This window comes from Solanum dulcamara, chromosome 1, assembly GCF_947179165.1.
Source record: "Solanum dulcamara chromosome 1, daSolDulc1.2, whole genome shotgun sequence".
NCBI classification, from domain to species: domain Eukaryota; kingdom Viridiplantae; phylum Streptophyta; class Magnoliopsida; order Solanales; family Solanaceae; genus Solanum; species Solanum dulcamara.
Window position 1 is genome coordinate 9,977,803 of NC_077237.1, and position 11,784 is coordinate 9,989,586.

Sequence of the window (11,784 nt, forward strand, 5' to 3'; positions counted from 1 at the left end):
AGTAAAATCTTTCTACCCCGTGGTTTTTTCCCTCTATCTGTTTGAGGGGTTTCCACGTAAAATTCTCGTATCCAATTTTATTTTCATATTTATTGTCATAGCAAACTTTAGTTGTGGTGCTTCCTCCCCCCAACAATTATATCTTGATTTTCTAAAATAACGCCTATTTTTAATCATCTAATTTGAGCTTCTTTGCAATGTTGTTTTCAAGAAAATGAGTTTTAAAATTTACTCCAAATTACGCTGGTTTACCATGATTATTGCTAAAAAAGAGGTGAAAACATTTTAATAACTATCATTAACTACAATAAAAATAGCATACTCAATGAAATCTCACAAATAATAAAGTGGTAATCCCATCCTATGAAGATAAAGAAGTTTCTGATAAACTCTATGCTCAAGTAAAATTTAATTATGATTTAGTGATAACATATTTTATAAAAAAAACGGATTGAGATATAAATTAATATGATGAGAAAAAATCGCATCGTTTTATCCACAAAGTCTATAAATGCGATCCATGAAAATCTAAGGGTGAGATAAAGCAAATTAAATACCTCTAAATTCAAAGAAAATTTTAAACATCACTAAAATTCTAACAAAATATACAAAAATAGTGTTACATGGGAACTAAACATCACTAAAATTCTAACAAAATTTACAAAAAAAATATTGTTACGCTAAACAAAATCCAGATAATCCTGATAAAATAAATATATATAAAAATATATAAATAAATAAATAAAAATAAAATCTAATCTCCTTTGCCATTGTAGATCTTCAGCAAGTTGTTCAGATAATGTTGTAGCCTTGATCTGTTGTCCCCCTAACCCTAAGTGCTCCAAACATATTTTTCAATTCAATAAAACCTAATAATAAAAAGAAAAAAGTTAGGGATATAAAAATAATGGTCAATAATATAGCCAAAAAAATGTTGAATTTATCCACTATAATGTTGAATATACCCTCCCCTCCAATTGATTTTCCACAACTCAAATCCACAAAAAATTTAATCTGGAAATTGATAAAGAAAAATGAGAATATTCCACTAAAAAGTGCCATTATTATTCTCCATAGGAACATTGATGCATAATAACAAACCCCATGTTCTTCCTTATTGTTTTCATTTTCAATAAATAAATAAATTGTATGGACAAAAAAAACCATAGAAAAAGAAGAAGAAGAAGAAGTTGGATATATGAATAATAGGAGTAATTAAGTAGGAGTAAGAGTTTATGTAATTGAGGACTCTCTAGATCCACTATTAATGGGATTAGTGATAATTCAATTATCTAATCCTAACCTAATCATAATTATGTTAAGGAAAATATTCTATTTTATAGATAATTACTACTTGCATTCTTTCAATACTTTAATAAATATTTTATGCATAAAGTTTTCTACTAGAATTTAGAAATTAAATACCGTATATAACTACAATTAGCAATATCCGATACACTAATTAAAAGATAACAATAAAAAGGACACTCTTACGAAACAACGTTTGATTTCCAATTTATAATTCCCTTCCATTTTTCCTTTCCTTGGCTCAATTTACAAAATAAAATAACGAAAGAAAAAAAAAGCCTACTAAAAAAACATCTCTCTATCCATTATTTTAAGAAAATAATATTGATTGCGAAAATCTATTTCACTGTAAAATAATAAAAATATAAAAAGGAAAAGGAAGAACTATTGGTACATTTGAGTGTATACAAAATTCACAAAAAATCGATACTTTCACTATACTATGATAATAAAAAAATAAGAAAAGTAACACACTTCCTTTGAAGAAATACACAAGCAAAACAATGATATTCGAAATAACCCAAGAAAGCAAAAGTGAATGTAGAAAATGATCTAAAATTCAAAGGGATAGTTATCGATATATATCATTCGTCTCTCTAGTTTATTATACATGTTCGAAGTATATACTTCATATGTTCCTATCGGTTGTATATGATGTATATATATTGCATATACATACGTGTAGATATATAAATATAAATATGTATAATAGTAAAGTATACACTATCCATGCACCACATACAAAGATAATTCAAATGTATTGATTTGTAATTCTTTCAATTTAAATGAGAAAATTACGTTTAGAGACCCCAAAGTGTTTGATTTTAAATTTTTTATCCCCGCTTAATAAAATTTTAAGAAAATGACCTTAAGTTAAATAATTTTGTTGGGAAGAATTAATGTTGCTGACTGCTTATAGAATTTGTAATCGATTGAACAAGTTCACTGTCTTGAAATATCCTGAATATCTTCTTCACGAGGAAACTAGAATTTTTGTTTGATGGGCAACTTACTTAAATTCTAACTTTCGCCTATAAGATAAAATTTCTGGTCAATTGAGTAGGTTCACTATTTTAAAATATCATAAACGTCTACCTTATGGCAAAAGTTAGAACTTGTATTTAATGGGCAATCTACCTAAATTTTAATTTTTGCTAATAAGATAGAACTTTTGATCAATTGAACAGGTTCACTATCTTAAAATATTCCGAACATTTGCTTTATGAGAAAAAAATATAATTTTATGAAGTGGATACTATTTCTAAAAAAATTGTTAAGCTGGCTCAAAAAATCAAGAACCCCATTTTTGTTAAGACTTACTTTTTTATAAAAAAAAACTACCTAATTACATAAATATTCCTATAGTATTTATTAATTTTCCTTATAATAGTTACATATTATCTCATTAACTAATAATTTTATATCATATTTCAAATTCGATATATTTAGATACATATATTTTTGTTACTAAATACACTCTAAAAGACGGATACATATAAAAGAGGCAAGCGAGATAAAAATTATATTTTTTTCTCAAGTATAAAACCAGCACAAATTATGAAGACTATCAAAAATTTTAATTTTTCCAATTCTTTTAGTAATTTCATATCCGTTCAGGTGAATAACTTGTACGTAAGGTTAAAACTTGCCACCTGGCAGGCTACTCCGTAAATAGGCAAAGGCGCGCAACAAACGTATTTGGAGCTAACTGTATTCTCTGACACAAGCAAAATGCCATAACCAAAATCGTTTCAACGCTTTTCCGGTGATTTTGTTGAAGTTTGAAGCCTTCTCTTCAATGGAGACGCCAGGCACCTGCTACTGAGGCTAGATTTTCACCGACTTTGTGCTGTGAGTATCTCTCTCTTTTTCGTAAAACGAAAATGTAGTGCGGTATGTGTTTTCAGAGGATTTATTCCGTTCGTAATACTAATTGTTTGAACTCGATTGGTGAAGGATTTACTGTTTCTGTCGTCCTATAATTTCTGTGTTCAAATGTTCCTTTGTTGCAACTTCATTTTAATTCCAGAAGAGTAATTGTTTTGCTATAGTTGATGAACTGCACTTTATACAGATGAAATACAGACTCCGGTTCATTTTTTCTTATTTATTTTTACCCATAAGGTATGTTTTCTGCGAGGATTTCGTTCGTTATAGTGATTGTTTGAATTGATTTGAAGGATCTAGCATTTCCTTTAATTTTTCTGTGTTCAAAAGTTCCTTTGTTGCCATTTTCATTTAAATTCCAGAAGAGTAACTGAATTAATTTGCTTGTAGTTGAACTGCTTGTTATCCAGATGAAATATATACAGACTCTGTTATTCTTTGAAAGAGGAAATTCTAAAAAATATATACAGTCCGGGGAAGTCATTGCTTAAAGGTAGCTTTTCAATAGCGACGCGAGGCTCCATCTACCGAGGCAATACTTCCGGATTTTCAGCGACTGTGTTGCTGTCATTATCTCCTCTTTTACTCTTGTTTTGCGTATTTATTTTTTCCCATCAGGTTGTAAAACTAAATTGTAGTGGTGTTGTGTGAGGATTGCGTTCGAAATAGTGATTGTTTGAATTCGACTGAAGGATCTAGCATTTTGTTATGTGGTTTCATCGTCCTGTAATTGTCTGTGGTCAAAAGTTCCTTGTTGCCACTTCATTTTAAGTCCAGAAGAACATCTGTTTTGGGTAGTTCAACTTCTTGTTATCCAGATGAAATAAAGACTCCGTTCTACTCTCATATTTCTTACTGTATTTATTTTTTCCCATAAGTTTGTAAGACTAAATTGTTGTATGTGTTTTCTGAGGATTCTGTTAAATTGAGTTCCAAATAGTGTTTGTTTGAACCCGGTTGAAGGATCTAGCGTTTTGTTATGTGGTCTCATCGTCTTTAGATTTTCTGTATTAAAAAGTTCCTTTGTTGCCACTTCATATTAAGTGGAGAAGAAGAACTGTTTTGCTGTAGTTCAACTGCTTGTTATTACTTTAGACGGAAAAAGGAAATTCTAGAAAAATAAATTCATGCTCTTCTCTTAGGATTAGATTGTGATTTGAAACTTCAGAGTAACAATTTCATTGGTGCATAATTCTTTGAGAATTTGTCCTGGCAGTCAAAGTAGGTGACTGAAACACACCTAGATGGAAGAAATGGTTCTGAACGAATTAAAGAAAGAGGGTATGCTCATATTCAACTTAGCTTTGACTGCACTCTTTTATATCAATTGAACTAACTTATAATAGAGAAGATGTCAACTGAGTTGCTTCTTGAAATACATCTTTGCCTTCAAACACACTGCATATGATGTGCAGCAATTATACTCTAAAACATTTAGAGAACTATGTTTTTCTGGGAGTCAAGATACTTTCAGCCTGCTATCAATTCCGTACTTTTAAATTCTACAGTTGCATATAATGAGAAATGCATCTTTTTTGCTGCGAAGTACTTCAGTATGATAATGATTTTTGTACTTTATATTCTAGACTTGCAGGTTTTTATTAAGTCCAGAACAGGAGAGAGTGTTGCTGCATTTTAGCTGTTACAAATAGAGTTTAAACTGCTAGAGGCTAACATTAATTTGAACCTGATAAAGATGAATTTTGGTGAGAATATGGAGTCAAATGTTGATTTTCACATACAAGATGAGTCAGAAAGACTGCTTAAAGAGATTGAACTGGTGATGAAGAATGTTGAGAACTCTGAGTTTTATGTTGGAATGCGCATGGATCTGAAACAGAATAAAACAATTCAAAAACACTTCTTCCGCATTTTAGGCTCCCATTCACATGTTCAGGTGGTTATCTATGGTTTGGGAAGCATCGAATACAGTTTTCATTCACAGTTTCATCTTGCTGTAGTTCTCCTACTAAAACGAGATTTTTCCAATTGGATTGACAGTATAGTAATATACGATCCCAATATGTCTCTAGCTGATATCATAGTTTTCAAAAAACTAGATCTTGAGGTTCTCACCACTGATGAAAATTGTAAGAGGAGAGCTCAGAGACCAACAATGTTCTACATGCCTAAGCCTTATTGTTATCTTATTGGCAACCTGTTGGGAGCAAACTGGTCTTCATCTTGTCTTAACCGGATTTTTTTGCTGACAAACTCATTTCGCGATACACTGACCAATACGCCACGAAGTAGTCCTGATCTAGAAGCAGTGCTACGATTAGAGAGAATTCTTCCCTTCACAACAGAGATTGACATAAGAACTAGTGACAGTCAGAGGTATGCTGATTTGTTCTCAGGATTTGCCTGGCATTTCTTTGATGTGGATCCCCAAATTGACATTGGCAAACCGGGACGTTATTGGCTGGACGTTCAAAGGTACTTAGATGTGAGACTAGAGACTGAAATTTCCATTTATTACTGAATACAGTTCACTGTTGTTGTTCTATTGATTTTGGGAAACAAAGGTGCTGCTCATTAGCACATAATTGAAGTCAGTAGCCCTTTACGTTCTGTCTGCCTATGATAGTTCCATTTCCTTCTCCTTTGTGATAAGATGTGCTTTACACATGTGATTGATTTAAGTGCTAGTTGGAGAATCTAGATTTTGTTGATTGGATTATGCAAAGTGCTTTGAAATTATTTGCTTAGAGAAAACTATAGTGTGATAGAGGTGAGTTGAAGGAACCATAGGAGGGTACGGTGTACTTCATATATCCCTAATGATGTAACTTTTAACTTTTGTGTCACAGGCATCTTGAAGCAGAATTTTTGGAAGATATGAAAAGCGATATGACTAGTGAGGAATTTGCAGATATTTGGGGCATTTATCGTGGGTTTCGTCGTTTAAGATGCAACAACGTTCCTCCTCCTCCAGGTTGGATTAAGCTAAACATATATGGTAATGGTACAAAGGTTGATCAGTCAGGACGATATAGTGGCATCTTCCAAGATGAAAAAGGAACGTGTTTAGTTAGGTATACAGGTGACTTTGATGTGGAAGACAATGTGATTGCTGGACTAGAGGCCTTGAGGATTGGGTTGGCCAGATGTGTGGCAGGAAAGCCAAATGCAGAGAAGTTGATTGTGGAGTCAGATGATCTTATACTTGTCCAATATGTTAATGGTCGCCCTGAGCCAAATGAAAAAGCTATGGACAAGTTGAAGGAAATTTTCGACTTGCTGGAACATATTACTTGTGCAGTTTACTATATCTACGAAGAAGCCAATGAAGCTGCTAGAGATTTGGCTCTGAGAGGTGAATGTCCCAATAGTGCATAGAGCTTTGTTTTTGACTCAAAGGGGTAAAGGTGAATCTTTCTAGGTTGAACTAAGGTTTCAAATTCAATTTGCATTTAAGGGAAAACGATGTTTTTGATCAAGTTTGTCAAAGGTTGGAGACAGTTGAATTTACTTGTTAGCCTTTGTTTAATTGTGCTTTTCAATGTTTAGGAGACATTCGAGTTTGTGTTAACCTATCTGTTTTGACTGTAATTTCTACAGAATTGCTTCTGTGTTTTAGGTGTTGAAACCAGAATTGCTTCTCTTTTATGGATTACAATTTATATGTTTGAAAATTACAGAAACTCCTTTAATAGTTTCACTGTCCATACTATGATTAACTTTTCAATGTCCAAGTATCTGAAAAATGTAAGGAACATCCATATACTATTATATCCACATTTTTTTCAAATAAACAATGCAGTTAGATTTTCTGAATGTATTTTTTGGGTTCGAAGGTACAGGTTTATAGAATTGTGTATTCTATTGGGTTCCCATGCTCTTTCAAAAGTTGCAATAAGTACTAGTAGTAATTAAAATTTGAAATGGTTCAGTTACAGAGCAACCTCTATGCTCAGTTACAACCCAAATGCTCCATCTCTTGAAGATGCCTGCATTTCCACGTTACGCATTGCTGCATATCTCTATTTGTGTTATATACTCCCTCCGTTTTATTTTACTTGTCTCTTACTTTTAAAAGTAAATTTTTCTTTCTACTCGTCTATTTTAACAAATCAAGATAAATTTATCATTTTTTATCCAATACTAACCTTATCATTAAATAGGCTACAGAAAGTACTAGTAGTCTAATTTATGTGAAATTATCACAAACACCCATTTTATTATTAGGTATTCTCACGGTCCCAAATAATGTGACATCTTTTAGGTTTTGATAATCAAACAAGTTAATTTTCTTTAACCGCGATCTTTCGATATGTCATTTAATTTATTATTATTATTATGGCTTATAATATATAATTTTATTTAAAGATTTCATATTCAAATTCAACATTTAAAAAAAATTCTAACTTTTTGGAATCTGAAAAGTGCCACATTGGGTGATAGTATATAATTTGTGTGTTAAACGTGCTTTTTATTTCTCAAAAAAATTCATATCCGGTCATATGAATAACATGCATTTGCTTCGATTATTCTTTTCTCCGACACGTAAGCCTAATTCTTGCCAGGTGGCAGGCTACTTCATAAATAGGCAAAGGCGAGCAACAAACGTATTTGGAGCACTGCGCTACTCTCTAACTGTATTCTCTGATGCAAGAAAAATGCCATAACCAAAATCCTTTCATTGTTTTTCCCATTGATTTCGTTGAAGTTTGAAGCCTTCTCTTCAATGGCGAGGCCAGGCACCGTTTACTGAGGCAAGAGTACGTGTTTTGTGAGGAATCCGTTAGTAATAGTGATTGTTTGAACTCGATTGAAGGATCTAGCATTTCCAGATTTTCACCGACTTCGTTGCTGTCAGTATCTTCTCTTTTACACTCATTTTTCTTGTTTATTTTTTCCTAACTAAATTGTTGTATGTGTTCTGTTTGTAATACTGATTGTTTGAACTCTATTGAAGGATCTAGCATTTCCATCGTCCTATGCTTTCTGTGTTCTGCTCCTTCATTTTAATTCCAGAAGAGCAATTGTTTTGCTCTAGTTGAACTGCTTGTTATCCACATGAAATAGAGAGTCCATTTCATTTTAAATTGTAGTATGTGTTCTGTGAGGATTTCGTTAAATGTCGTTCGTGATTGACGTGATTGTTTGAATTCCACTGAAGGATCTAGTATTTACTTATGTGTTTCCATCCTCCTTTGATTTTTCTGTGTTCAATAGTTACTTTGTTGCCATTTCATTATAAGTCCAGAAGAGCAAGTGTTGTAATTTGCTCAAGTTGAACTGCTTGTCCAGATGAAATATATACAGACTCTGTTATACAGGAAAGAGGAAAATCTGGGCAAAAAAAATACGATTCATTTTGTTTGTTTTGTTTTTGGATTAGATCTATGATTTGGAACTTTCAGGATCTCAATTTTCAGTAGTGCATTGTTATTAGTAAATTTGTACTGGCAGTCGAAGTAGGTCACTGAAACACACCTAGATGGAAGAATTGAGTTTCGAAGAGCTTGTATTTGTACTTGAATCATTGCAAATTCTACGTGATCGGTTCTCAATGGATTAAAGAAAGAGGGTATGTTCATATTCCTCTCTAGAAATATCTTTGTGGCTTCAAACACGCGGCATTTGATTTGCAGCAAGTATACTCTAAAGATTCAGGGAAATATATTTTTATAGGAGACAAGCTACTTTCCGCCTGCTAGCAGTTCTGTACTTTAGTGTTCTACACTTGCACATAATGAGAAATGCATCTTTTTTGCTGTGAAGTACTTCAGCCTGCTAATGATTTTGTACTTTAAATTTTAGACGTGCAGGTTTGTATTGTCCAGAACACAAGAGACTGTTGCTGTGTTTTAGCTGTTTCAAATAGTGTTTAAACTGCTAGAGGCCAACATTAATTTGAACCTGATAAAGATGAATTTTGGTGAGGATATGGAGTCAAATCTTGATTTTCACATAAAAGATGAGGCAGAAAGGCTTCTTAAAGAAATTGAACTGATGAAGAAGAATGTTGAGAACTCTGAGCTCTATGCTGGAATGCGATTGGATCTCAAACAGAATAAAACAATTCAAAAACACTTCTTTCGCCTTTTAGGCTCCCATTCACATGTTCAGGTGGTAATCTATGGTTTGGGAAGCACTGAATACAGTTTTAATTCACAGTTTCAGCTTGCTGTAGCTCTCCTACTAAAACGAGACTTTTCCAATTTGATTGGCAATATAGAAATATATGATCCCTGCATGTCTCCAGCTGATATCATACTTTACGAGAAACTAGGTCTTGAGGTTCTCACCAATGATGAAAATTGTAAGAGGAGAGCTCAGAGACCAACAATGTTCTACATGCCTAATCCTTATTGGTATCTTATAGGCAACCTCTTGGGAGCAAACTGGTCTTCATCTTGTCTTAACAAGTTTTTTTTGCTGACAAACTCATTGCGCTATACACTGAAAAATACGCCACGATGTAGGCATGTTCTAGAAACAAAGCTACGCTTAGAGAGAATTCTTGAGTTCACAACAGAGATCGACATAAAAACTAGTAACAATCAAATGTATGCTAATTTGTTTTCAGGATTTGCCTGGCATTTCTTTGATGTGGATCCCAACATTGACATTGATATTGACAAACCGGGATGTTATTGGTTGGACATGCAAAGGTACTGAAATGTGAGACTAGATACTGAACTTCCCATTTATTATAAATACAATTCTCTAGTTATTATGTTTATTTTGTGAAACAAAGGTGCTGCCAATTAGCACATAATTGAAGTAATTAGCCCTTCACTCTCTGTTCGCCAATGATTGTTCCATTTCTTTCTCCTCGTGATAAGATGTGCTTTACACATGTGATTGATTTAAGTGGTAGTTAGAGAATCTAGATTTTGTTCGTTGGATTATGCAAAGTACTTTGAAATTATTTGCTTAGAGGAAACTATAGTGGTGATAGAGGTGAGTTGAAAGAACCATAGGAGGGTACAGTGTACTTCATATATCCCTAATGATGTAACTTTTAACTTTTGTGTCGCAGGCATCTTGAAGAAGATTTTTTGGAAAATATGAAAAGCGATATGACTAGTACGGAATATGCAGAAATTTGGGGTACTGATCGTGGGTGTCGTCGTTTAAAATGCAACAACGTTCCCCCTCCTCCAGGTTGGATTAAGCTAAACATCTATGGTATTGGTACAAAGGGTGATCAGCCAGGACGATATAGTGGCATCTTTCAAGATGAAAAAGGGAAGTGTTTTGATAGGTATAGGGGTGACATTGATGTTGATGACAATGTGATTGCTGGACTAGAGGCCTTGAGGATTGGGTTGGCCGGATGCATGGAAGGAAGGCCAAATGCACAGAAATTGATTGTGGAGTCCGATAATGTTTTACTTGTCCAATATGTTAATGGTTTGCCTGAGCCAAATATCACAGCCATGCGCTGGTTGGGGGAAATTTTGGACTTGCTGAAACGTATAACTTGTGCAGTTTACCATATCTACGAAAAAGCCAATGAAGCTGCTAGAGACTTGGCTCTGATAGGTGAATATCCCAATTGTGCATAGATAGCTTTGTTTTTGACTCAAAGTGGTATGATGAATCTTTCTAGGTTGAACTAAGGTTTCAAATTCAGTTTGCATTATATGGAAATTGATGTTTCTATCAAATTTGTCAAAGGTTGGAGACACTTGAATTTACTTGTTAGACTTTGTGTTTAATTGTACTTTTGAATGTTTAGGATAATATACCCATCTATTTTAATTGCAAGTTTCTACAGAATTACTTGTGTCTTTTGGGCATTAAAAGTTTTTATGATTGGAAATCTTGGAAAGATTAGAAGAAAGTTTAATAGTTTCACTTTTCATACTATGATAACCTTCTCGAATACATCATATAGGTAACATTGTAATCTCAAAGTCGAACCATCTGAAAAATGTAAGGAATATCCTTATACTATTGTTACATTAGAGCTCCATTTTTTCTGTTTAAATTTCTGCCCTATTTAGCCTGTTTCTTAAGATGTTGGTTTGTCCCTTTTCTGTTTCCTACTTGGTATCGTGTGGGTTCATATTTTTTAAATTAGTTGTGGCATTTGATTTCAGGGAAGATTTGGTCAATTCTGTGGGAAAATATTCTAAAGGGTCAAAAATGTCTTTAAACTATTTGAAATAAATTAAAATAGGATTTTTTTTGAACCAAACTATTAATATATGATATTTTTGTTTATTTCACATAGCTTAGGGGGATTTTTTTACCCTTTTTCAAATATTCCATAATAAGTAATGGCAGATAGTTGAAAAGAATAATATTAGGAATTATTAATCTCTATAATAATGCTATTACAAACTCAATAAAGACTAATAACTTTAGCTTTTAACTGCGAAACATCACACAAAATAACTCATTAATTTACTTCAATTGATGAACTCAACAAAGACTAAATACTCTAATCTTTAATTGATCAAACTTCAATATATTTACTGGAGTTTTGTTATAGACAAACACTTTTACTTCGAATAGAACTTGGCCTCGTATAAAGAAACCTGTGATTTCCTTCCTTTATGGACTCCTACATGAACTCAATATTCTTCTCTTTATTTCTTTTCTCCTTTAATTCTTCCATTTATTTATTTA

General features: G+C 32.8%; 2 protein-coding genes across 3 annotated transcripts; both read left to right on the plus strand.

The window, feature by feature from the left end:
* Positions 1-2,967: 2,967 nt before the first annotated feature.
* On the plus strand, positions 2,968-6,727 carry LOC129886993 (uncharacterized). Its single transcript, XM_055961924.1, has 3 exons — positions 2,968-3,159; positions 4,790-5,631; positions 6,006-6,727. The coding sequence occupies exons 2-3, from the start codon at positions 4,892-4,894 to the stop codon at positions 6,532-6,534; spliced, it is 1,269 nt and encodes a 422-aa protein (XP_055817899.1). The 5' UTR covers positions 2,968-3,159; positions 4,790-4,891; the 3' UTR covers positions 6,535-6,727.
* A 1,002-nt stretch (positions 6,728-7,729) lies between these two features.
* On the plus strand, positions 7,730-10,935 carry LOC129887004 (uncharacterized). Of its 2 annotated transcripts, none has more exons than XM_055961934.1 (3): positions 7,730-8,009; positions 8,962-9,815; positions 10,187-10,935. In XM_055961934.1, exons 2-3 carry the CDS (start codon positions 9,070-9,072, stop codon positions 10,713-10,715), a joined length of 1,275 nt encoding a protein of 424 aa, XP_055817909.1. In that variant the 5' UTR covers positions 7,730-8,009; positions 8,962-9,069; the 3' UTR covers positions 10,716-10,935. The 2 variants fall into 2 exon arrangements, with proteins under 2 accessions (XP_055817909.1, XP_055817917.1); XM_055961942.1 differs by having other exon boundaries at positions 8,970-9,815.
* Positions 10,936-11,784: the final 849 nt, after the last annotated feature.